Genomic DNA, 27,366 nt, shown 5'->3' on the forward strand with positions numbered 1-27,366 from the left:
ATAGGAAAAGCCCATTATTTTTACTACCCATAGACTTTTGTTCATACTAGAAGGAACTATATTGTACTAAAGTGACCACAAGAAATTCTTAAAAATTTGATAGTAACAATCTGTTCAACTGGAAGCTACATGAAGAACTTCCCCTGGGAAGCTCTCACAAACTCAGGATGGATTTTGTTGAAGAAGTTCTATCCTAGTTCCTAGATGCCCAAAACAAACAAAAAATACTGTAACATCAGAAAAAACCTTGTGGGTCAAAAGCCATTTTGTGACATTTAGCAACTATATTATTAGTTTCATCATCATGATTAGAGAAAATTCACATCTGATTGGTTCACAGCCAGAAGATAGAAGTCCTTGACTGTGCATCTTACTGTTTACAATTGCAAAAAGGCTCTAAGGACTTCAGCCTTCTCAACAACTCAAACTTACTTTTGTTCTTACTTTTGTTTGTTCTTACTGTTTGTTCTTACTTTGGGCTTACTTTTATTCTGTGTAAGTCAATAGAATTACACCTCTCCATATTTTTCATTAAAGGGGAACAAGCTTCAGATTGCTTTTGAAAAGTTAGTATCCCACTGGGAAACACCAGATCAGACTTGTTAGCCAGTGTGGTTAAGCACAAGCATGCCAGGTCATGGAAAGAAAAATAAGGGGTGGGTTTAGCAGAAGTGAGTGTGCCAACTCTATCTAGCCACAGGCAGTTGATAGCATTACAGACCCAGGAAGGAGTCTGAGAAACATGTCACTGTTTCACATTTTTGGGAATGAGAAAAGAGGTTGCCTCATGATCAGGACCAAGTGGCCATTACAATTCCATGAAATCCATAAATTCAAACGTAAGTGGTGTTGCATATAAAAGGAAACCTGGAACCAGCCCCAGTCTTGAAAGCTATCATCCAGCACGGGTATGTAGATGGAAGTGAAAGTATTCTTTTTAAGTAACCTCAGTTACCAACAAGAAGTGGTCTCATCCTCAATGAACTTTGAAATTCTGTTCAGAGCATAACATTAGAACCACATTTCCCCCCCAGAAACTAGTAGCACTAAGGAGAGGAAATACTGCTGTACATTCTGTATCATACCATCAAACCAGAAATTCATATTTGCCTCAGCATGAAAGCACTGATATGTCAAAAAGCTTGAGCTTCTACACCACTTAGAAGCTCAAGTCCCATTAAAACCAAAGCTATTCAAAGACTTAAAAATAGCCATCACTTCAGCAATTCAGTGAATCAGAATGAATTAGAAGGGGACTTCTATGAATCCAAACTAAACTTGCCAAGTATTATCCTTTACATGGTGAGGTAAGTCACCATGTGTAAGTATGGTGAGATGATGAAGTCCAGCAAAAGCAAAGAACTTGTCAGGTCAGGCTGCACGTCTTTAGCATTAAGCTTTCCACTCCTTCCTGTATTGCCTGGTCTGCCCTAATCATTTGTAAATTCCATGTGAGCAAACATGTCTCAAACAGACATGCAAAGGTGGCTCCTCAACCAGAAAGAGCTACCACGGCACACCCCTACAGTATAATCTCTTAGTATAATATTCCCTTTCAGAGCTGCCCAGGTTCTGCTGCCACTGCTGGAGGGCTTCTGCAGGCACAGCCATAGTGGGAGGACAAACCACAAACCCATCCAATGCAGCCAGGTTGGCAAATTTTTGCTGGTTTTAACATGTCACCAAGAGATCCAGAGTCTGCAGTTATCCCAAAGGCACCCTTAACTACTGTGTATTTTCATCCTACAAAGTAAAATTGCAAACCCTTCCTCTGTAACAAAATCCAAAGTCATTTCATGGTAGAAACAGGACTACAAAGCAGAGCATTTCCCCCTTTTCAGAGGCCTACAGCAGCAGGATTTGCTGTGATTTTGAACAGATTTTCCTCCTGCAATAGTATTTCAGTTGTTACTGATGTGCAGTGAACCACAGAAAGGCTAAATCTACACACATCACTTACAGAAGAGATTTAATTCAGTGGTATGATTAAGATACAACTACCATCGAAGCTCTATGCTGTGAGCAAATATGTAAAATAAAATCCTGGGTTTATCAAAATTTTTGGAAAATCTCAAATGTCTAAAGTAAGGCAAAAAATTCATCTCGAATGCAATAATACAAAGTCTGATAAGGGTCTGTTAGCACTTGTTAACTGCTTTGACCTAAGATTAAAAGAATTAAAGATCTAAAAGTCAGAAAATTCCAGCTGCAGTAGATATTTTATAAGAAGGAAGATAAACACAGAAAAAAAACTAAAGGGACTTGAGATAAAGAAAAACTGCTAGTCTGAATGACAGAGAAAACTGCCAGAAAAAATCAAGGAAGACCTAAATGCACTAATTTTTTACTCTGTCTAAAACTGTTGAAAATCAGTTTGATCAGCCAGTCAAGAAGATTACGCTGATGTCAAGGCAATGACAGAATTATATAAATGAAGACAATAGCGATGGCTCTAATCCCTTCCTGCAAGGAGTCCTGAAGAAGGCAGGTATAGCAGAAAAGGCAAGAAGCTTTCAAGCTACTCTTGACAAAGTCAAAGATAATAAAGGACTACAGTAGAGCTCAAGGGGAAAATTTCAAGCAAGACAAAAAAAATCCCAATATATCTTGATTTAACATAAAAAACTTAGTGAAACTTGTAAACATCAATAACTAAAATGATTGGTTAATAAACTCTATTAGGTTTAATGTAAATTTTCTTCAAAATCTAGAACACAGGTAAACCCAAAACTCACAGAGGCTGTCTCCTTTTAGACACATTCAACTAATAGCTGCCGTCTCATTTCTGAGGCTTGAAATTCAATTATACTTTCTTAGTAATTTCACAAAACCTTATGCTAGCCTCATGCTAAAAATAATTATACAATTCTGGGGTAGAGGAGTGCTTAGGGTGATGTTCACTTCAGTAAGCAAGACTTGGGGAAGGAGATGGAGACAAATTGATAATTGGGAAAGCAAAGAGCCTTTGAAAAGGGTAAGTGTTGAAGTCCTCGCCCCTTAGGTCTGCACCCTTAGTGACAGGGTCCTGGCATGAGCTGAGCTGTTAAGGAAGTAACAATAAAAGTTATAAACTGAGATGGCAAGGGATCGGCCACAGCCACAGGACAGGACAGGACAGGAGGCTGGATGAAATTTCTCTTCCCGATGCATGTTGACCATCCTAATTTCATTCTTTCATTCTTTCTACTGCTGACTGGAGATGCACTCCATCACAACCTGCTTTCAAGTTTCATCCCATCAGTTCAGAAATCCCACACAAGGAAAACAGCGAGGAAATAAAGGGCAATTAGAGGCACTGGGCATTAAGAAGTCACTCATGTTAGCTGACAGCTACGTTGAGGATCCATGAGGAATTGCCAGGTGACTTACCAACAAAAGCATTTCATTTTTTTGTTGTCATTTTGTCCACAGAAAATCCCCTTACAGGTTCCAGTGTGATAAAAGCAATTAGCAAAACTCACTCAAATGAAAAAAAAGAGTCTCATTAGCCTAACTTACCCTCTGAGCATAGCAATGAGAATTCATGAAGACAATTACCAAAGAGCACAATGAATTTTGTGGACAGTAAAAAAAGTGAACTGAGAGATCAGATCAAAAAAAGTACTCTAATATCTAGGAGAACAAAATGCATGATACAAAACATAAAACCTGCTGAAAAAGTGAGGAGTAGGAAATACAGACTTTATCCTTTAGTGACATAAATCTAGCGCTACGCAGCAGCCAAACTCTGCAGTCAGGTTGTAATCATTACGAAAAGATTGCAAAAGAGCCTAAGAACCTTACCTGTATGATGCAATCCAGATGTGCTGGTTGCTTCCCCAGAAGCAACTCTGTTCCCTCAGAACAGAGCAGTTCTGAGAAATTTAGCATGTAAACTCTTATTTATTGAGGCTGCTTTGACGGACCCAACCCTGGAATGTGAAAGAGATGTCCACTGAAACAGACTGTCCAAGGATGGGCAAGATGTCCATCCCTGGAAATGTTCAAAGCCAGGTTGGATGGGGCTTTGAGCAACCTCATCTAGAGAAAGGTGTCCCTGTCCATTACAGGGGAGCTGGAACAGATGATCTTTAAGGCCTATTCCAACCCAAACCAACCTATGGTTCTATGATTCTATGTTATTCCATGCTGACTTGCAGTAAAATTCATACTTCAGCAGGCAATTAACTAATCTACCCCTTCCACAATCTTAAGAAATCTACTGACTCCCATGAGCAGGAGAGACTTTCCAGCACCCTGCTGCCTCTAAGGAAATGGTTTGATTTTGCCACGAAAAGTAAAACGAAGGAACAAAAGCTGTGGGGGTGAAAATGCCCTGCACATGTGGGAATCCTAAGGCAGCCTTCCCTTAAGAATCCACCACCATCATAGCACACATGGGGATTTCCATCTTCCAGTCACCTCCAACGCCACAGTCGTTCACTGAGAACTGAGCCAGGTGCACAGTCTTCAATACAATGACCAAGGGATCAAAACCATATCTCTGTAGGGCATTTCCAACACCACCACTTACCTACAAAGTTGCAACTATATGCACATATGGAAGGGTTTTCTCACATGGTCTAGTAACAGAAACCATCTGATGTTCCAAATCAGCACATAGTACTTGTGCTAAAAACAATTACAAGAAAAATCTTCCTGTGCTTTCCTTTTGATGAAACCAACTGTATCACCACAGTTTAAACAGCTTTATACCTCACATTTCTACTGGGTACAGTGCATTTGAGAACAGTGCATCTGGAACTGCTGCAACATAATTTGGAGGCAGGAGATAACACATATGCCTGACTCCTAAACAATAGTTTCAGAGATATTATTAATAACAAAATATGCTGAAATAGTGTGCAAAACAAAACCAACAAGGTTTTCTTTATGTCTAAGCAAAAAAATGAAGCATCGGTTCACCTGGTGCCATTTGAATTATCTCTGGCTTTCACAGTCTTTGTTAAAAGAACTGGCTGATCTTTTTCCCAAAACAATGAAGCAAGCATGCACTGCAGAGACTACAGAGCAGCAGCAGGCAGCACACATAAACTGGTCCACCCAAACATTCTTGGCAGTGGAGGAGAAAGCATAAAAAGCAAGTTGCTTCAGTCCACACTAAATTTTCATTGAGACACAAGTAAAGATGTGTCAGATGAACTTGCCCATGCCTTTAAATATACACTTGTCTTTAAGCAGACATTTATTTGCAACAGCAGTATTTAATACTTTGAACAGGAGATGAAGTTGTTTGCTTGTACTGGATGACTTCTTAGGATATTTTTCATAACTTTTGTTTAAATCTTTTCAATGTTTAAAAGTATATATCCATCCACTAATGAAAGTTAACCCACCCCCTTTTCTTAAAGTGAAAACAGAATGGTAAGAACATCCCTCAAAGTAAAAAATAAACCAAAGGCAGGATATCTTTCCATGCATAGTTGTGTTCAAACACAATTTAATATAGGTAATGCAGGAGACATTGCAAAGGACTAGACTATGTGGGAAGTAAGACTGGATGGGTCACAATAACTGTGCTTTATTGGACTTGAGTTTCCAAGATAGAAACACAAAGCTTTCTTTCTGGAAAGGAGATCACAAAAGCAGGAAACCTGAACTTTCTTTTGAGCACAACAGATCTCAGCATTGTCTTATTTTAGCTTCTTACCACTGAACAGACACAGCCCGCACAGTTTTATTTTAAAGTCTTCGTAACAACAGGTTTTTAAGGCTCTGAATTTATTATATGATGTGGTTCTATGTAAGGAAGTCCAAAGGTTGTGAAAAAAGTCCCTTCACTTATAACGTGGTAATACCAAGTAGGATCTGCAGTGTTTTCACTACATAAAATGCAAGAAACTAAAGAGTTTATAGAAGAAAAAATAATTCTGACTCATTCACATATGCAAGATTTCTTTGAAGCTTGATTATCATTTTTGTATCTTAAAGCAGCAATGCCAGAAATTGAGCTGTCTGTTCAACCACAAAACCAGACACTGCGCAAGCAGCTGTTTCCCAAGCCACTGAACACTGACATACAGGGGGAACCTCTCCAGTCCTGCTGTGAACTATTCTGTGTCGCGCCTTAACAGTGACAGATAATTTAACCTGGCTTTAAAGGATATTACGTGCAAGCTGCTAGGACACAAACTCCAGGTTTCCCTCATTTGTTCCTCAGAAGGCTCTGACCTCAGCTTGTTGCCCTTGTTCCAGGGCCTAGAAATGATTCACCATCAGTCAAAGATACTGTGATGGCAACTGTCACTGAGAGGCCTAAACATCTTTTGTGTAGTCATGCACTATGGGCTCCATTTCATCATCAGATACACACATCTAAGTCCTACTGCTGTTCAATCAGAATCTTTCAGGCATGTACTTAAGGTTAAAAAGAGCACCACACGCAAGCCAGCTCTCACAGTACTTTCATTTTTCCTCCCAAATATCAATTCAATGGGTTCATCATGTTTTACAATTGGTTCTTGGATGACTCCTGAACTGAGACATTTTCACTTCTACAGCCACACAGCTGCTACTTTTTTAAACAGGAATCGCAGAAGAACGTTGCAGCGTAGGCTCTGGCAACATGCCTCACCCTCAGCTGTAGGTCTAGGAAATTTGCTATTTAAGCAAAACAGTTATGCTGAAACTAACCTAGTCATCTTAAAATCTTTTAAAAACATAAAAAAAATCTGCTCCAGTAGAATAACAGAAGTTTTTGAGAGGGATATGGAGGAAACACATAATGCACTGGAAACAATTTACAAATACTAGTACCTACCAAAACAAAAGTAAATCTTCCATGGACATTGCTCTGTCTTAATGAAGTATAAGTCTGAGCTAAGTAAATATTGCAGATCAGTTCCTGAATGATTGAAGGAAAAAATTATGCTTTGTCATCAATCCACTCTTTGAGCTATTTTCATAGAAACTTCCCAAATGTGACTACCAAAGCTTCTCATGCTGAAAAACCAGCTGGAGAGAATTAGCATGGTTATGATCTATCTCACACCAGAAGCTCTGAAGACAAGCTATTGTAACCTGAAAAACCATGCCAGTACTGAAGAAGAAAACACAGAGCAGTACTTTCCAGCTAGGGATGATGACCAAACACTACTGTAGCATCAGGTGAGTAGACCAGCAATGGAAGTCACTCAAATTCTCTCTGAGGAGATACTAGCAATTGTCCTTCTTTCCTAAGCATCCTGCTTTTGTTAACTGATTGGAGTTTCTAAATATATTCTTTGGTTTTCCTTGGGGCCCTGTTAGAAAGCTGGAGACCATCCCTCTGAAGCCTTCAGAGACTACAGTAGCACACTGTGTGTGACAAAGGGGCAGACCCACCCTCTTGCTGACATGTAAACAAAGGGAAAGAAAGAGTACAAAAAGACTGAAAAACTGACTTCATCAGTTCTGCCCTCTGTGTTTTAACAGTAACAGTTTTCTCATGTTAAGGACTATATGGGTTGGTTTGTTTTTTTTTTTTTTTTTAATAAACGGAGCTGCCAGAGCTAATTGCAAAACTTCTGCATTCTCCATGCTGAAATGAGACTGTAATTTTTTTCTAAATACTTTATCACTTCAAAAAGTAATGTGGCAATTTTCTATGATCATTTTTCCAACATATCATTGAAAATTTTCTAATTTTCAACAAATCATTTTAGACAAGGCAAGTTACATAAAAATTTGTAATGACCACTCAGGAGAAATCTGGGGAACGATCTTATGAGAAGCAAGACAATGGGGTAAGGAAAGAGCAGGCTACTAAGCAGTTTGCTGATTTTTTGGGGGAGCCACAATAAATCAGATAGCCACACTTTGCAGTGCTGCACTCTGCCTTAGCCATCAGAATCACATTGACTCATACAAGAGCTCAAAGGAGGCAGGGTAAGGCTGTCAGCAAGGAAAATGAGTAGCTTATGACAAATGCACACAGGCTCTCTGACAGATGCCTGGGCCAGGAAGGAGACACTTCTTCAACCGCCTACTGTGGACATGAGTCTACAAGGTGCAGTGTTGGAGTCCAGGTTTTCACTGCAGTGTCAGAAAGGGGAAGCTGGATGGTAGAGACAGTACTCCTGTAACACCTCATTTTAGCTTCATTTTGTTCATCTGCTCTTCCTTCACGTGCCTCCACAGGCTTGAGCAGGCCACTTTGCCAGGACTCCATGCATATTCTCCAAAAACAACACGAACACATCCATTGCATTCGGCTAGAACCTCCTACCACCAGGCCTACAGTATGAGAGAGCATTATTTTTTAAGAGAATTGGAATATTGCTTAGGAAATTACAAGATTAAATCATGAGAAGCACAACCATAGCATTTTTGTGCTGATTTAAATTACGAATAGAAAGTACGAGCAGTTAAGAGGAAACAAGATATGTTCTATACAAGAGCCAAGATTTTTTTTTTCCTGACATGTGCCAAACAAGGAGAAGAAACAGAAGAATCTGGCACCATTAAAAACAGTTTGTGGAGAAAGGGACTGAATATCTACAGCCAAGATCCATGTGGTTTGTAAAGAGGAAACTTTTGTTTTATGGGACTCTCAGTCAGCCAAAATTCACCCAGACGGCATGCAAATGGATATTAGCCTAAAATCCTACATGCTTCTTGTAAAAGGATCAGTAAATGATGGAGAAAGAAAAAGAACACTACTGAAGTTTGAAATCAGAATTCAAAATCTGCCTCATGGTTGAAAAAGTTAGTTTACCAGACAGCTATAATGTCATACATATATGGTAAATGTCTTGGAAAGAAAAGGCAGCAAGTTAAAGCACAAAACTAGAAGTCAGGAAAATGTGTTCCAAGTCTGGCTCCAATACCTAGGAGATCTATAAAACTTGGATAAAAGTGAAAAAGACTGCCAACTTAACAGTGAGATTTTCCTTAACTTCATATAGTGTATTAACATTGCACGTATGCTGTTTCCTTTAGCTTCTGTATTTCCCCCACTCTTTGGCATTACAATACACTAAGTTAAATAAGTGACTGGATGGAGTGAGAACAGTTATATTACTTTATCAAAACAAGCCCTGCCCAATTTCTTAATAAAATCACTTGACTGGGGAAAAAAAACCAAACAAACAAACAAACAACCAAAAACCCATAAAAAACCCAAAACCCAAAAACAAACCAAAAAAACACACACACAAAAAAAAAAAACAAAAACACACAACAATTTTATATGGGACCATAATTCTCATAACTGAGCAAAACACTAAAGCGGCTGGCACAATCCAACTACTTAGCTGACTATTGCAAAAATACAATACCTAAATTTGTATTTCAGCATATAGGAGAAAGGGATGGACAGGCAACAGTTCCTCAGCATATGCTGAGCAGTTATACCATGCAAGAATTCTTTTCAGCATCTCTGACAACTCTCTGAGTGCCCAATGAAGCATTTGTCTTTGTTATCTGTAAATCAAGAGACCATACTGACCTCGAATTTACAGCAGGGGAACTGAGGAGTCCACAAGCAAGACTGCAAGCTTGAGACTCAGCAAAGTCCCTGCATCCCAGTGAAGTCACTCCTTCCTTGGGGGAGCTAAGACCCACATAGCTTTTTAAGTCAAGCCTCCAGGAAATCCTGCAGTCGCCTGATGATGCAGCTCTCTAGTTACATCACCAGTTACTAAACACATCAGGGGGCAAATTTCACCATCATGCTTAAAGGAGAAGTTCATAGCTCATGTCAGGGGACACTGGGATTAAGATTTGCTTCTTTTTGTCTTCCTTCACACCAGCCTTTATTTGTAACATTTCAGCTAAGGTTTGCCAACCAGTTTGCTTTCCTCCTCTAAATACAGTGGTAAGCATGAATATAATTTTTAAAGCACTATGTATTCATGTGGCTTGTCCTCATTCATACCTTTGGGACTATCAGCTTGGAAGAGGAGCAGAAGGGTTAATTGTTCAGAACTTTCTGTAAGCTCTAGATGGACACTCCATGCTTCATGTTGCACTGGAATAATAAAAAGAGCTGAAAGTGATTCCCTTTAATTCTTGCCCTTTGATTTTATTTGCTTCAAAGAATAAAGAACAGAAGAAAGCAAAATCAATAATTCCAAGGGGAAAAAATAATTATAGGCCTTTTCCACAGAAACATGGGGAGGAAAAAACCCCATGAAAGTATAAACTATTGTTTTTAGTCAGAAACCAGAAGCTAGCAGTTCTTATTGCCACTAAAAATATCTCCACCTCTCACATATACATTTACCAGGATGGCATCTACTGATGGGTTCTGGATGCTGATCAAGGCCAGACCAGGTATAAACTATAAAGCTGAACAACCCCCAGCAAAGTAGGTCAAGAAAACTGGGAGGGAAGAGAAACTGTTGCTAGGTGGCAGTGTACCTTAAGCAAAGAATTCTGTAAATCAGAGATCACTGGGAAGGTTTATTATCTTCTAAAAGAAGTCTCATCTTTAGTGTCATCTTCAAAGTACTGGTAGGAAGTGGAACTCAAAATGTGCATGACACACACACTACAAATCAGAAGGATGAGAAGCAGCACAAAAAAAAAAAAAAAAGAAAAAGAAAAACCTGTCTTGAAACACACTACTGTGCGAGACCCATGATGCAATGACTCTCCAGGTCTATTAGGGCCATAAGAAAAACCAACAGCTTGTGAATGGACACTTGTACACCTTGAGAAGGTTATGGTTTTGCTGACTTCATTTTATTCTACCCTTACCTAAGCTCTGACCACTAGAAGCAAGCAAAGAAATAAGCTTCCACCACATCTTGGCACGGCAGTGAACAGTTGACAGAAAACCCAAGTGTGATGGTGAGAAAGAAAGGTTTCCTAAGGCTACTTAAGAAACAGAACTGTTACTTTTCTGCCTTAAACAGTTTCAGTCTTCAGTCCTTTTCTGAGTGGAGTAAGAGCGGACAATGACAGTAAACAAAAGGAGGTCATGAAAACACGTGCACTCCCTAGAGGTCCAAGCAAAAGAATGGAGAAAAAGGCCTCTGCAGAAGGCCAAGGTAAGAAGGAAGAGGCCAGATTTTTCTGGTATCCTTCTATCTGTCCTTCCTGATGTTCCCTCCAACTGAAAACTACCTTAACATATTGCCTAAATTAGCAGAAGTGGTAAAAAAGACAGGCTGATGACATCTTGTGAACTACAATTCGCTTGGTAAGAGAGCTGTTAGCAAGCTCACAGCTTGTCACAGAGAAGGATAAGATGTTCTTGAAGGCAAAGATAAAATCTATATTCTTTTCAACAATATCTGTCTGGGTTCAAGGGAGCAAGTTTGGGGAAAAGTATCTTAGATTAATATAATTCTATAGACCAGAGGTATTTTAAAATATAGAATAAAAGGGAAAATGACAGACAGTTTGCTTCAAAAATACTTTAAATCCATAACTCAGGTCACAGCAAAATCCTTTCTGAGAAATGTATCATGCAATTCTTCTTATGTTGACTTCAATCTACAATTACACTGTATAAGTTGGGAGGTTTTTTAATACCATGTTCTGATGCACTAGAAACTGGTCAGAAACAATATATTAGAAGGTGCATGTCCCATCTAATGCAGCACAGAAATTGCTATACTGCTGTAAAGTAAAACCCACAACATGTGCCATGTATCATAGCGTTCCTCACAAGCAATCCTGACTGCGAAGACCATTCCTAATAATTAAAATACCAACCCTACAAACCTACAGAATCATGGAATGGTTTGGGTTAGAAGGGACCTTAAGGATCATCTAGTTCCAAATCCCTGCCATGAGATGATTTAAAGCCCCATCCAACTGGGCCTGGAATACTTCCAGGGATGGGGTAGCCACAACTTCTCTGGGAAACCTCTTCCAGTGTCTCATTACCCTCATCATAAAGAATTTCTTCCTATTATGTAATGTAAATCTACCTTCTTTCATTTTAAAGCAATAGAATTGCAGAGGGAATAACTTTTTGCAAACCTATCATTGATGCAGCTCACATCAGAGGTAGGTTAACTTTCCAAGCAGTTATAAACTTCTGATAAAGAACCTTTTTCCAGGTTCAGTCTGTATTTTCTTCATCTGAAAAACTTTGGGATGCAAACCTTAGGAGAAGGATTCAGTTTCAATAGATAAATTGGGACACAACAATCTTTGTTCCACTTCTCTCCACTGTCCTCTTCCCCTAAGGCAGTGGTTTTAATCTGTGGTCAGCTTAAGTCCCTTCTTCCTAGTATTTTTGCAGCATCTGCTCTTCAAGGAGGGAGTCAGAGAATACTCCAGCCTCTCCCACAAATTGTTGGTTACAATATGTGACCATTTTCAGTCATGGACATGCAATGAATACTAGCAACCAAAAATATACATCACTTTGAGGAAGAAGTGGAATAGTACTACACCTATGGAAGTTAGCAGCAGACACAGCCCCTGAAGATCTCAAGTGCCCTTCTCTGACTTGGGCAGTATCACTGCTGGAAGACAAATGGGAGTCAGCTTCACCTGACATCTCACCTCCTGCTCCATGAGACTGTGTACAGCTAGTGGAAAAGCAGTTTGAAAGCACCAAAAGAAAACCACATGAAGCTGAGGTAAAACATGAAGGCAAAAGAGAGTGATCTGTACAGTCTCCAGGCTAGGAAATAATCAGCTTTTGCCATAGCAGAAATACTTTCATGCAGCAGCAAGAAAGAAGTGCTCTCTGGAGAAAACATATTCCCCAGCAAACAGCCTAGATAGGCTTTTCTTCACTAACCAGTAAGAGGGAGATCTCTCTTAGCATGCAGAAGGCACTGAGACTCATTTGACATTGAGTTTAACTCAAATTAATTTTTTCTGTGATTACAGAAACTTTTGTTCTACTTCTATTTCTTCACCATCTGTGATACAAAACCTGGCAAAGACTCCAATTAGTTTCCTTTGTGTTATTACTGCCACAAGCACTCAAATGATAAGCATTTATACAAAGGAAATTTGTCTTCCTTTCTACCCTATCTCTGAGAAAACTGGTACTGAATTCACCCTCAAATCTTGTAATGCCAGGTTACATCAACTGTGTTAAAGAAAAAGGCAACAGCAGATTAAGTCAATACAACACCTTTTCTGACAAAATTTTAAGTCAATACAACACCTTTTCTGCTCCAGTAATGAGCACCTCAGCCTGAGAGGAAACAGGGGAAGCACCTTATAGCAAAAAAGGTAACATCTGCTTAAGGAGCATCAGTGATGGATTTAGGAAGTTCTCTTCTCCAGGACATACAAACCCTCATTATGCTCCTAGATGTGTAACTCTCAAGAGCCACAAAAGTGGTTGTGCTTCACCTCAGTCAAGCGGGACAAAGGCATCACCCAGCAAAACAAACACACGGAACTCTGAAGTGCAAGTTAGTGGTGTTTATTTACTTACTTAAGCTCTTCATTTATATATACACACATTTGCCTACTGTGGTAATCTTGATGGAGTCCATGCAGGGCTGTGGTTAAGATGTCAAATTTGATCATTCTGGTAAAGTTTATCTTGGTACCTTAAACACAACAAACCCCTTATACAGGATTTGCACTACCAACATTAAGGCAACATATTAACTTACGTAAGAGTGTTGGGGTCGGGTTGGCAAGACCCCAACAGTATGAAAGTCCTTTTTCCCTAGCCCGGCAGCCAAAGAAGAGGTCTTGAAGGCGTGAAGCTGAGTTTTCAAGGTTGTTTATTTCTTCTTATATAAAAGATTTTCTCTGTGACCTGCCGAGGTCTGGCTAGTACAGAAGCCATGGCAGTCTGCTGCGAGCTCCGGGTGTCTCCCACATTATATACCCAAAATTACGTGTACCATGTTTATAGTTCCCGTACCAATACCTAAAATCTATGTTGGACAGTGTGTCCCTATCCTAGACCAATAGAAAAGTGTCACCATCACACCAAGACATGGAGGACAAGAAGAAGGAGGAAAAGGCTAGGGCATGCCCAGATTCCTCCATCTTGTATCCCTGAAGTACATTCTAAAAACCCCCAAATTCTACTTTTTTCACCCTGTACCAATTCCCTTATTATACTACTCAATCCTTTTTGGCTTGTAATTCCTCATACAAGGTTGGCAGCCTCTCCCATGGGCTAAAATCGAAGCCACAGGTGTTTTTGACTTGTTAACAAGATCCCTGAGCCCCCTGCCAGGGTCTCGAGGCATCCAGAGCAGCCAAAGGGATGTTCTGGACTCCGACATAAGAGCACATGCATGCCTGAAGTACCTACATTTCTTCTAGCACAGGCAAGCTCCACATTGTCTGCTCTTCTGTCCAAATGGTTACGATCCATGACCAGGAATATAGCCTTGACTTTGGCATTTATTTATGGAGTAATTTGCCAACACTCCCTATGTCAACAGGCTCCCAAATGTTTAAAGTGGATTCCAGAGGAAGGTAGGGGGTAGCCCACCTGCTGCAGGGTTTGCTAGACTCAAATAGAAGAAAGGGAAAGAAGAAATCTGACAAATGGAGGACATATGGGGACAGACAAACTGATAAGGGTCTGATAAGCAAGGGGAGATCACAGACTTGCACCAAATTTGAGAAGCATGAACTAAGCTCTAACCCATTTTTTAATCCACTGCACCCTTAGAATGTCTTTTCTTCCCACAGATCAGAAATGGTTGTGGAACATCAGCAGGCTGCTGCTAGGCACCTCTACAGACCATGCATAATTTCTTTTCTTTTTTTTATGCCAAAAGAAAGAGAATTAATTGCACATTTAACTGGAGTAGGATAGTACCTCAACACCAGCACATTCTGCTGAGGGCTGTACCACACAGAGGTTGATGGGTTTTAGCATTTGTTATTTGCAGTTGCTTGCTCGCTAGTGCTTTGTACAGCTTTTGAGAAACAGCACAGGCTTTCAAGTAGTTAATTACTCAAACAGCAGTTTGGTTTTTGGGACAAGACAGTACACTTTCTTGTGCGGTCTTCTGTATAACATCATTCTGCTGTGACACAAGCATCCGAACCATTTTGCTGTAGACTCTAAACAGTGCACTTGAAAAACTCTACAGCCATAAGGGGTATAAAAATAATTCAGAATGTGTTCTTTGATCCTTTTTTCCCTACCACTCACAGCTGGCTGAAAACTCTACAAGCAACAGCTTTGCCTGTTTCCATTTTCAAAAATTCTGTCTTTTACAATTGTACTAGAACTTAAACTAATGACAGGCACAATTTTATAATATGGCTAAGGCAGTATAGTATCTTCTAGCCTTAAGAAGACCCAATCCCATTTGCCTTCCTGCTCCCCTTTTGTTTTCTGTGCTGATGTTCTTTAGGGAGCTAGACTGGCAGCAAATTAAACCTATCAAAAAAAAAATAGTTTTTATGTGTTTAATTCCCAGAATAAGCTCACAGAAGGTCAGAGGAGCAACATGGATGATGATGAGGAGGAGGAGTGACCTGTCGAGCAGCAACTGTCCACTTCATGAACTGCGCTGAAGCATGAAGCATCATCTCAGACTACTCTGTCAAGCAGTTTGTGTTATGGGATGACCCCGCTCAAATATTGGGATGGATGGGATGGATGTGTCCTTAAGGAATGGATTGGGCTCTCTAAGTCAAATCACATATAAAAATGGATCCAAATCAGACACCATGGGAATAACCTGTCTCTGTTCACAGATGCCTTCTGCGATCAAAACATGAATTTTCACTGTTTATTAATTTGTTCTATACATGGACCCAAAGTTAGGACTAATGGTCTAAAAATTGCCAGACTGCCCTTCTAACTTTTTTTACAACCTAGTAGTGCAATTTATTTTTTGTATTTGCTTGTCTACATCTTCCAAAATAACTTACAATTATTAGGAAAATGAAGAATTTACTATTCAGAATTACATCTATAATTTTCTATGCATCTCATTTTATGAATTAAAAATAAGCAAACAATCCAGTGAATACTGATCCCTCCCCTTCTTCACTCCTCCACTGTCAGCCTTTACACACATTTATTCATCAGTTGCAGAAGAGACGCTGAAGAGCATCGAGTATTGGCTTCACGTGACCAACCATTTAACTTCATCAAGTGAAAAATACCTGGGAAAATGTCAGCATATAAAGTAACAGGTATTCAGAAAGCATAGATCCAGACAGTGCTTCTTTTCCCCACAGAAAAACCGGCACGTTCTTCTTGAAATGTCCCAGAACACGCGTGTACCGTCTTTGAGTTTTATAGATTATACACTTGAAATAAACTAATGGCAACGGCATGAGAAAAACTAACAGAAATCACTAGAATGTCCATGACCCAAGCTACTCGGCACCAAGAGAAGCGTAGCGATGTCGCAACCCCGCGGCAGCAGCGGCTGCAGGTAGGGCAGGCGCACCTCGGGCTCCGCGGGACAGCTGCCGCGGGCCGCTCCGGGTCCCTGCTGCTACATGGGGCGCAGAGCTCGCGTTCAGGCTCTCAGCAGACCTCAGCCTCGCGTGTCCTCACGCATGCCGAACTGCCCGGGAATGTGCTACGTGTCCACAGCTCCTTTCGGAGCACGGGACTCCACGCAACCCCGGGAAGAGACCGGAATCCCACGTGCCAGCGGCCGCCCCCGCCCGAGGTCAGGCGAGGAGCCGCCGACGCCCCCCGCCGCGCCTCCCCGCCTCTCCCTCGCCCCCGGCGGCGCAGCTGCCGCCCGCGGCCCCAGCGCCGGCCCCGGCCGCAGCGGGGGCCGCCACCCCCGGGGGCCGCCATCCCGCGGGGGCCGCCGCCCCCGGCCCGGCGGGCGCTGATAGGGCGGCCCTGAGCGGAGGGGCGGGCGGAGAGCAGCGCGGCCCAATGCGCGGCTCGGCGGCGCCGCGCCCGCCCGACAGCCCCGCTCCCCCGGCCCGGCCGTGTAGGAATGCGGCGGCCGCCCCCCGCCCCGGTACCTTCTTCTCCTGCAGAGCACACACACGGCCCAGAGCAGCAGGGTGGCGGCGGCGGCCGCCCCGCTGTAGGTGCCGAGCGGCAGCGTGTCGGGGCCCATCCTGGCGGCGCTCGTCTCGGCGGCTGCTGGTGCCTCGTCGCCGCCGCCGGGGAGGAAAGTTTCGCCCGTCCTCCCGCTCCCGGCAGGAGAGGCGCCCGGCCGGCCGCCCCTCCCCGCCCACCCCGAACTCAGGGGGCTGGGTTTGGCCGCTCGGAGCCGGACTTGGCGAGCGGGCCCGGTGCGACCCGGCCGGCTCCTCCCCGGGGAGCGCTCAGAGCGGGGAGGGTCGCGCCCGCCCGCCCCCGCGGCTTCCCGGCGGCGGCGGAGGGGGAGCCCCAGCCTTCGGCTTGCCGGGAAAAGGCTCTGATGCGGCGGGAAGGTGCCAGGACGGAGACCCGGGAATGATGGGGGCATCTCAGTGCTCCCCGCCCTCCAATCCCTTTCAGCCGTCACGGTACCCTGGGAGGGTCTCGGTGCCCCGCAAACGTGGCCTCGGGTGGCGGAGTGGCCGTGGCGTGTTCCCAGTGCGTACGGTGCCAGACTCGAACAGGTAGCAGCTCTGGCAAGCCCTTTGACCTCCGCTTGGTTTTGATACGGACCCCTTAAAAAGCAAGGCAATATCCCACAGCTTCATAAAACTTAATCTGAGATATGATAACACATAGCGAGGGTTGGTTCTTAATACTGTATGAGAAGAAACTGGGTCCACTCCTCGCACTGTGCCAGCCTCTCTGGTGTGTTATGGAGAGTACAAGAGAGGAAGGAGGAGGTGAGAGACAAAAAACAAGCAATGGGGAGATCCCCAGCGAAAGGAACTGGGATGACGTGGGGAGGCAAAGAGGTCCAGGGAGTTCAATACTTCGTGGCAGGGCAAGGACTAACAAAAGACCTGGGCAGCAGCAGTACCTTACCTCTCCACTGCCATTTGGTACAAGGTACATTCAAGTGTGCTGTGATGTAAGATACTGTTCAATGCAAATTCACACTGAGGGATGGAGTAAGATCCTTCAGGTTTTGGAATTGTTGTTCGGTTGAATGCTGACAGACAAGTTCATGCTCATTTTCAGCCGCATGCAGTATCATATGTTGTATGTTTCATAATGCTTGGTGGTTTATATATTCCTTTCATCTTGGAAACAAATTGTAGAACACCAGTCTTCTGACTTGTCCTGTTGCAAGTTTTTTCAGAATTGTAGAGTCCCAAATGTATCTTAGCAGATAAAGAAGCCAGTTAAGAAAACACCTTCCTTAGCAGATTTCATTATTTTTGAGAGCCTGAGGCATATCTGAGGGTTTGAAGTCATCAGAGCTGTGTGTCTTCTTCCTCAGACATTCCTTTTAGTTGCAGTGAAATATTTTTAAATGCCATTGTGTTAATCAGTAAAAATCAAAGTAGTGAGTCCCACATTAAAAGTGACCCGAATCTGAGCAACATTGCTTAAAACTATCAACTGTCTATCCCTCCTGAGGCCAAAAAATCAGACACCCTTATTGTGCAGTATGATGCATGGAGGGAAACCATAAGAGAAACTAATGCTTCACTTGTAGTTCTTTAGATCTTCTTGCAGGTAACTGTATTTGAAATCCCCAGCTTGGGAATCCCAAGGGGTTTCTTAGCTACTAGTCCTGTAAATTCATGGAAAAGGACTAAATCAGAACTGAAAAGCATTACACTGTAAGACATTACACAGTAAAATATTACTCATTTTACAAGTGACCTCTTCTGTGAAAATTTAGTGTTTCAGTTCAGTTTGGTGACAAATAACTGTCCACATACAATTAAATAGCTGTGGCAGCTAGAGTAAGCCTTCACCCATAATCAAAACATCAAACCACCAATATTGCTGTAGTTATGTCAAAGGGTGTGAAGAGGGTTACAACAATCGTTTTTAGTTTGCACTTTTCATGTTTGTTGAAAGTTACTGTCTCAGGTCAATTGCAGATGAAAAAAAAACCCACCCTCACACCAAAAACCATTTTGAATGACACCACAAACACTTTAAAATACTGGGAACAAACCCTGAAATATCTAAGTCCTTAAGAATGCTGAGTACTGTTCCACGTCAACCATTTAAAAAGTCCAAGAGGATTAATTAAATTCTTAACTAGTGAAGGAATATCAAAGAGCTGAAAGCTAAAACATCTTTAAGTTTGATGTCTTATATATAGTATGAATTACGTCAATGCAAATCCAACTGGATGATATTTACACATAACATACCAGTTAAAATTATAATAGATATATTCATAGATATTGGCATCTCAGCTAACTGGATAAAGAGGGAGAGACTGAACAGTTCCCTTTAATATAGCTCTAGCAGGAAAGAGGAACTTAATTTAGTTTTCAGAAGGTGCAAGCCTGGGCTTACAGCAATGTGGTCTCTTGTTAGGAAAGTAATTTATTAAGAATTGGAGGGATTTTCAGTTTCAAGCTGTCATGAGCTTCTTATAGAGCTCTTGCTGCAGCATGGTCGTAAGTGAGGAGAAAGAATGCAAATACTGTTATATTTTTGGAAATGGATAATGTTACTCTCCAGCTGGATACAACTGTGTCCAGTTGTTATCCTTACTGGTGGGGTGTAATTTCTGTTGTTCCATCACGGTAGTAGTGGCTCCTTTACAAATTTCTTCAAGTGTCCTTTGTATGAATTAGAAAACTTCCAGAAACAGCTGCAGACTGGAGAGAGGTGAAAGCATTTGAGAGTACTTTATGAGTTTGGGGGTGGAGCGGGGGTGGATGGAGAATTCATAAGGTAAGCTTGGAGGGCTTTTCAGTTGGAAAGATTTCAGAGAGGTTCCTAATACTATGGTAATAAGCCTATAGAGATAGATAGATAGATAGATAGATAGATAGATAGATAGATAGATAGATAGATAGATGCTCAGCTACATTTCTCCTGTTTAAATTGTGAACATTCTGTACATATGCTACAGTTCAAAATGCATACTGTGTGTATGTTTCATACTGCCAATGTTGTAAGATGATATAGATCATATTTTTTTGTCTTATGAAAATGCAGAAGACTCAAAATAAACTTTGAACAGTATATACTGCAATCTGTACAGTATTTTACACATCACAGTGTGATTTTGCTATATGCAGCACATGGACAAATGCCTGTTCTGCTGGGTAGCTTTCATGTGCACAAGGATTTAAACTCCCAATCTTAGACAAGAGCAGATTCACTACCACTGAAACACCAGTGACATATGCGTTATAAGCAACAGCGGGAACAAGGCTTACTTTTCCACTCACCCAGCACTACTCATTCAAAGGTTATTTTCAACAGCTTATAGCTTTGATCTGCTATAACCATTGCAGTTGCAATACTGCAAGGCCATTCTTGCCTTCAGTTCAAGTGTGCGTGAATTATTTCAACCAAAAAAAAAAAAAAAAAAAAAATTGATGTATTTTTGTGAACAATGCTAAAGAAAATACCCATGGTAACATTTTTTGTGATTTTGAGAAATGGCAGTGGCATTAGACTTTGAAATGGGGTCAACAAATTAACCTCTGTGTCAAAGATAATCTGTCCAAATTTATTTAGGTTATAAGCCCCACAAGAAAAGAGGTTTTATACACTCTAATGACCTGCTGGACCTTTGGGGCTTCGTTTTCTGAAGATGCCTCTGGAACTGGGTCTGCTTCCAGCTCTTAGCTCAGCAGCTGTTTTCTCTGGAAGTGAAGCTCTGAGCTAATAGAGATCAGGCTGAATTCAGGGCAATGAAACTAAAAGCCTTTTTGTTCCCTGCTCCCCGTCTCCCTTCCTGCTAGAATACAGGCAAAGGGAAATGCAGTGATTTAAGTGCAGGACGAAAAGGCTTACAGACCTCTTAAATCTTGCTTAATTCAAGACTAATAATTTGATTCTCACTTTGTGTTCTCTCCTTCCAGTACACACCAATCTGCATTTAATGCTTTTGTAAGACAGCACTGCAGGCTCTCTCCCATGGCCTCCTGTGTCAATCACAGCTGATCAGCCTGAGCTCTGAACAAGATCCCACGCTGAGACGGCTGAGAAGTCCCATTCATCCGTCCCTGCACGTCAAATGTCTTGGTCCCATTTCCCACTATCATGTGGAATGCCGTGCCAAACACATACTTGCTACATACAGCAACATATGGACTCATCAGAAAAAAAAAAAAAAAAAAAAAAAAAAGAAGCTGAGAGGTCTACAGGGGTAAGGACAGGAACTGAATAGACAAAGAGATCATGAATGGGAGCCAGGAAGGGGAAAAAAGGAGGATTAGGAACATATGAGGGGAAACTGAGGATGAATGGGCAAGATGAAATCTGAGACCCAAAGGAAAGGAGATGACAGTAAGAATAGAAAAGATTTTGAGGAGGTATGTGACAGACTGGCAGCTGTTGCAGTGTAGAGATTAAGATGTGGAATTGTGATATGACTCAAACCTGAAATCCAAGAACAGAGGTGGAATGGGAAATGAGTGGGAATGGCAGTGTGGGAGGGGAGAAGCCAAGAGGACTTAGGTAAAAAACCTCTGAAATGGTTCCTACAGCTTGCAGGCTGAGTCTTACTGGGAAAGAAGAAAGGGATTTGGGTCAAAAATTGACTCTGGGAAAACATAAAAGTGATGGGCAAGATGATCAAGATAAGAAGGGCCCAACAGAAAATGCTGCGTCTTCCTGGCTGCAATTTTACTTTATACAATTGCAAAATACATGGTCCTGTTTGTCCGTACTGCCATCTGCGCCACAAAGTCATACAAGCCCATGTTTTCCTTTCTGTTATAGCTATCACAGTGAGATCTGGTTATTTCCTAATCTGGCATAAATCTCATTCACTGAAGGAGAAGAAGGAATAGCTAGTATGCCACCAGATAAGCCATTGTTTCCACTCATTCTGAAGCTGAGTCTTTACCTTTGTAAGAAAATAGACTGGCAATCCAAGATGTGGACTATGGAAAAGTGAGGCATCCTATTTTGGGAGCTAAATAAAAAGGGAGCTGTGTCACAGGTGCCATGTGGAAGAATTTTCACATTTTCACTCTGGATTTTTAATGAGAAAACTTACATGTATCTACAAGGAAGTAATGTAGGAATGAGATAAACCTAGATTATGTAGTCAAAGAGACAGGAGAACCCCTTCTTCTTCTTTGTTGTAGATGGAAACCTGGTAAGGCAAGGGGATGACTGCTAGAGCAGTGGCTGTCCTGACTAAGTTAACTAAAGATTCTCCTTCACAGTTATATTCCATCAATTTCTGGGGATTATTTCTATACCATCTTACCATGGCTAATTATCTGATAGACCCTCATTTTCTGCAGGTCAATTTGAGAGCTTAGGTCTGACTTCCCAAAGTGCTAAGCACTACAAAAGCAATACATATCTATAATATCTAGCTACAAAAACAGTGGTGTATTATGGACTTGTCCTTTGAACATGCAAAGCACTCTTAGCACAACAAAAACCCAGCATTTAACTTCCTTACTGATAAGCATCCATGAAAATATTAATGCTGGTGTACCCTAAAGAGAGTTTATATTTGCAATATAGTAAGGTACTCAGTTGTATGCACTGAGTAACCTAACAAAGTTTTGAAGAATGCTGAATTCCCTGCACAAGATTATATATTCAGATTTTGACAAAATTATGGTAAAAATTAATGTAACTACATTATATTTACCTTGATAAAAGGCTTATAACTCTCTTAAACTTTCTAATAGCTGGCTTTGTAACCTTCAAAATGTACTTTTTATTTTTCAATGCTATAAATCAGTTTAATTTGCCTTGGGAACACTGCAGTCTTTGCTAGCAGCAAATATTTGGGACAAGTAAAGAGTGTTTGTACTATTATAAAAACAAATACCATGTATTAACTCATTAGCTGGCAGGTGTATGTGTATAAACAACATCTGGACCTTTTTTTATTTCTCTGGAGTACTGAACATAGCTATAGCTCAAATTGGAAGAGAGGAGAGGTGACGGGAGGAGAGAAAAAGGAATGTATGTAAAGAAAACATTAAAGATGCATCTCTCACAGTTCTGTCCATTAGAAGGATCAGTCAGCAGTAGAGTGAATTTTCTGTTGCAAACAGAAACAGTTCAAGAGAAAGACAAAAGAGTACACGGTTACCCAAGTGAGAAGAATGAATGATTGAAGATTGAAGATGAAAAATCCCAGAACTATTAAAAAAGTGTGTTATTGATGGACTGTGATGTAAGAATATTATATGAGCCAAATGGTTAGACATAGAAGCCGTGAAAAAGGAGGCAGTAAAATCCAGACAAGTTTGTCATCACGATCAAGTTTGTCAAGAATGATCATACAACTGTGATTCCACCCACAGCCATTTCTGAAACCTCGCACAGGGAAATGCAGGAAATACTCAATCACAAACCAAATAAAGTCAGTGGCTGGGCTATTGCCCTAAAATGAGTAAGCATTCATGTCATGAATGCTAGCCATTGCAAAACAGGGTAGATACATATGGCAAATACATTTTAAAAAATAGAGGTAAGTGTTTAAACAGGAGACTAGACATCCTAAACTGAAATAAAGTCAGTAATACACTCAAAAACTTGTGAGCTGTCTTGGCAAGAGCAAACAAGGTGGAGCAGTGCTGATCAGATCAAAGTGCAGTGGAAAATGGTAGAAGAGCAATGCTAAGTTACTGCTTACACAGAAATTAATTAGTAATAAAACACCGTCTGATTATCAACTAAAATTATGTGTTATGTTAAAAAGTGGAGATATGCAGCAGTTCCAAATGCCTGTTTGTGTTTTAACATTCACACTGCAAAGAAATGCAGTTAACAAATAAGGTTTGAAGGAGGAAAAGCTCACACAGACTTAAAATGTGACTTGAGTAATATGACTCAGCCACACAATTTCTAAATCCTGCTATATTAGACTAGAGCTGACAATGATTCCCAAGGTGCTATCTCTACTCCTGCACAACCAGTTTTTCTTATTACTTATAATTTCTGGACCATAGTTTATCAATATATTGGTGTTACAGCTTTTTAAACCATGCCTTTATGTTCTTTGGGTTCTGTTAACTTACTTGTTCCTCTGACATTGCATGATATTAGTGATCTTGCTGATCAATCACATCATTAAGATATTATTTAAAAGATTTGAGTTTATATTTTATTATAGTTAACACTTTTAATTAAGCCTAACTTTATGAAAAACAAAAAGCAAAACATTGTAGTAAAATTTGAAACGTATCTGGAGAGTCCAAAACTTGACTTAGCAATCACTGGCTCAGAATTAATGCGGAATCAGTTAAGTCAAAGGTACTTAGTATTACCCAGCACTTTTTATGATTGACTTTTAAAAAACAAATCAAATGTACTTCAGTATGACTTGTATGTTTCTTCTTTATTTTCCAATATTCTCTATGTTTATTACTTTGACTGTTTTTCTCCTTGGGAATGGCTTCATTCAAAGCCAATACAGAAACTTTTGAATCTCAAAGTTCACCAGGAGATTAAAACCTGGAGTTGTTTTCTTCCACCTGTCTGGGATATTTTTGACTGACCTTCCCATTCTTGAGGTGCATACTTTTGATTTGCCCATGAATCAGCTCCTGATCCAGCAGTTTTCAATTGCCCAAATCAAAGTAAACCAAATCCAAATGATTCCTCTGACATTAAATGAGCAAGGCTCAGCTTGTTTGTGGGGCATGTAGGTTCTTGTGCCAGAGACCTCACGGCAGGCCTGGGGCACAGGCTAATGGCCCATCATTATGTTACGCAGATTGTGATCTTGGCATGCAAATCTGTCAAAGCCTGAAGTCAGTAAAACTGTTTGGGTTGCTAAATGTGTGACACCCTGTGTGTGGGGCACACCTGTGGGAGGTGGTGTGATTAGAGGAATTGGGTGGAGTATGGGGTAGAGTCTGTACTTTGGACTTTTTTACATTACTTTTGCTACATTAAGTGTTCCAGTGAGTGGATAGACACTAAGTTCAGGCAGGTCTGAAATGGAACCTCAGAAGTTACTTTATTTAGGTTTCTTCCGAAAGAGTGAAGCAAGCACAGATTCTTGCAAGTGGGATGTGAGAAATAGGTATGCAGCCAGCCTATGTCCACAGTTACTTTCCAGGTTTGTTATAGGCTAAGCCGAAACTGAGGCCATATGTACCTTGTTACTGAAGCCTCTTTTGATTGCTCTCGGACTGTTTTTTTTTTTTTTTTTTTTAATTTCATTGCTGCCAGTTTGAACAACCAATAGTGGAAAATAATCAGAGGGCCTTACTAGACTGGATTGTTTTCCAGTAATTCCAGTATCCAAGCCCCTAGGAGACAGCAGACTTCCCTGTGAGCTGGGTCAGGTCTGCCTATCAGCCCTTCCATTCCCCTTAGAAGGGAGTCTCCTATCACAACTATCCTTCTTTTCCTATTAATGGAGGAGGTCCTGGTGCAGGGTGCAGGTGGTGTTGTTTCAGGAGGCCCCACCATCCCAGAAGGATTCACATATCTCATCAGTTATTTGGCCTTCTAGCTCCAGAGCCCCACACCTGTTGTAAAAGGTACCAGTCCTACTTGCCAAATTCAGAGAAAGAGGAACCTTTTTGCTGGTACGTGCTGTGATGTGCCTCCAGCCTTCATCTTTAACAGACCTCTGGCTAATTTAACAGTCCTTTGACTAATTCCCCTGCAGGGCTCTGGGTCCATCTGCTTCTTCACCATAATGGAGGTTCAAGACTCCTGGGAGTCTGAGACTGTAGCATTGCTGAAAATAACCAGTCTATCTGTTGCTCATTCTCTTGGATACTGCATAGCCTATTCACTTCTTCCTGTAGCTCCACCTGCAATACAGCTCCTCAAACACAGCACACTTTCTGCAAAATAGCTCTTTGTCATCCCAGCCTTGGAAAGAAGCTTCAGGCGCTCCTGGCAGCCTGTGACCTGGAGAGCTACATCTGCCATCAGCAGGCCTGGCTGGCTGGAGGTCTCTGACATGACCAGGCCAGTGACCCTGGCAGCTACAGGGGATCGAGCTTGATGGCATGTCAACACCACAACTAAGGAAGCTAAACACTGCAGCTAAAAGGATCTCTTTGCTCTTCCTTACCAGGTATTTAGTCCATTTTCTGCCTCTACTGGCTCCACACAAATAGTTGGAGAGGAGCCCTTCCTGTGTGAACTGCTGTGCAAATTGATGTGCCACACTCCAGCTTGTTTCTGTGCCCTGGAACCATTTAAATCTCTCATCATTAAGTCGTATTTTTCATTTTATATATATGTTTCAGAAAAAAGTTGGTCTTCATTCTGTTTATCACTATCATTATTTCTAAAAGCCTGAATGGTCTCATTGAACTCAAATTGAGACACTACTGAAGTTCAATGACATAGTGAGAGGCATCTGCTGGAAATTTTGTTCTTGTAACAGATACTATTTCAGCACTGAGAACAACACCAAGGACTTGAGTCTATATGTCTTTCACATTTAAAATTCTTACCAAAGTCAGGGGAAATCTTCATGAAGCAGAAAAGTGTAATAGTATAATTATTCATCTGCTGGAAAATGGCATATTATTCTAACACCTATTAAAATTGATACCTTTGTAAGTTTCTATCTCAACAATTTTGAAAGTAGTAAAATATGTGCAGGAATTGTTAAGTATTTTTTCTTTTCTGAATCATAAAATTTTGCCCTTAGAAGTTTACAGAAAGTCAAATACTAGGCAAATATTTTCTCCATACTGTGGTATCCATCTTTCTACGCTGTTTTTGTAAGCAAAAACATAGGAAATTATAGGAAAAAAACAACTAAATAAAATTTAGTGTGTCAATTCACTTATATCTTAAAAAGAAATTTAACTGACACTAAATCAAGGCATTTTATGTTGTGATTTATTTGCAGTGCAACATGTTGACCTTCAAGTGAGGTGTTTGTCTCCTCAAGTTTGTCTCCTGAAGGACAGGAGAAAAGACACTCTGAAATTACACCGAGATGTGAATAACCCTGGTACTTCTCACTCATTCATTCTTAACAATTAGTGTTATTTATTGCAAATATGAAAATAAGGACTTGTGTTGAAAGAGTCTGCAAATAACTTTTCCATTTTCTGACTAATGTATCATCTCTAGAAGACAGCAAATAGAGTGAGGCAGCAATTATTTTGTTCATCATCTGGTATGCATGGGAGTGTCTCTCTCTCTCTTGTCTCCAATACAGCTCTGCCAGGATGGGGCTATGACCCAGAACTCTGAAAAGTAGATATCATCATGCTAGCTATCACAAGTGGCCCACTCTTTTTTTTTAGGAAGCCATTTTTATCAAAAGCTGTAATGTAAGCTACTAGATTCTTGCAGAAGCTGGTTACAGAATAATTTGTGTAAAGGCTGTCTCCTGTTTCCAAGGGATGTTGTGCTTCTGCTCAGAGCAATGAGAAGGTGTGGTCCTTCCCAAACACGTGATTTTACTGTAATATTTAGCATTGTAACTATGGACTTAGTAATTATTATTACCCTATTGATAACCCCCCATATGCATTTATATGTCCTGTTTATGTGTAATAATGATT

The 27,366-nt window shown here is 41.0% G+C and overlaps 1 protein-coding gene across 2 annotated transcripts in view; it reads right to left on the bottom strand.

The window, feature by feature from the left end:
* LOC128814135 (cytochrome P450 7B1) overlaps positions 1-17,010 on the bottom strand; it is a 125,468-nt gene extending 108,458 nt beyond the window's left edge. For both annotated transcript variants that reach the window (XM_053989734.1, XM_053989727.1), the window contains exon 1: positions 16,825-17,010. In XM_053989734.1, coding sequence (XP_053845709.1) covers positions 16,825-16,922 — 98 coding nt within the window. In that variant the 5' untranslated portion in view covers positions 16,923-17,010. The remainder of the gene's footprint in view (positions 1-16,824) is intronic.
* Between the last annotated feature and the right edge of the window lie 10,356 nt (positions 17,011-27,366).

Source organism: Vidua macroura, chromosome 1, assembly GCF_024509145.1.
Source record: "Vidua macroura isolate BioBank_ID:100142 chromosome 1, ASM2450914v1, whole genome shotgun sequence".
Taxonomy (NCBI): domain Eukaryota; kingdom Metazoa; phylum Chordata; class Aves; order Passeriformes; family Viduidae; genus Vidua; species Vidua macroura.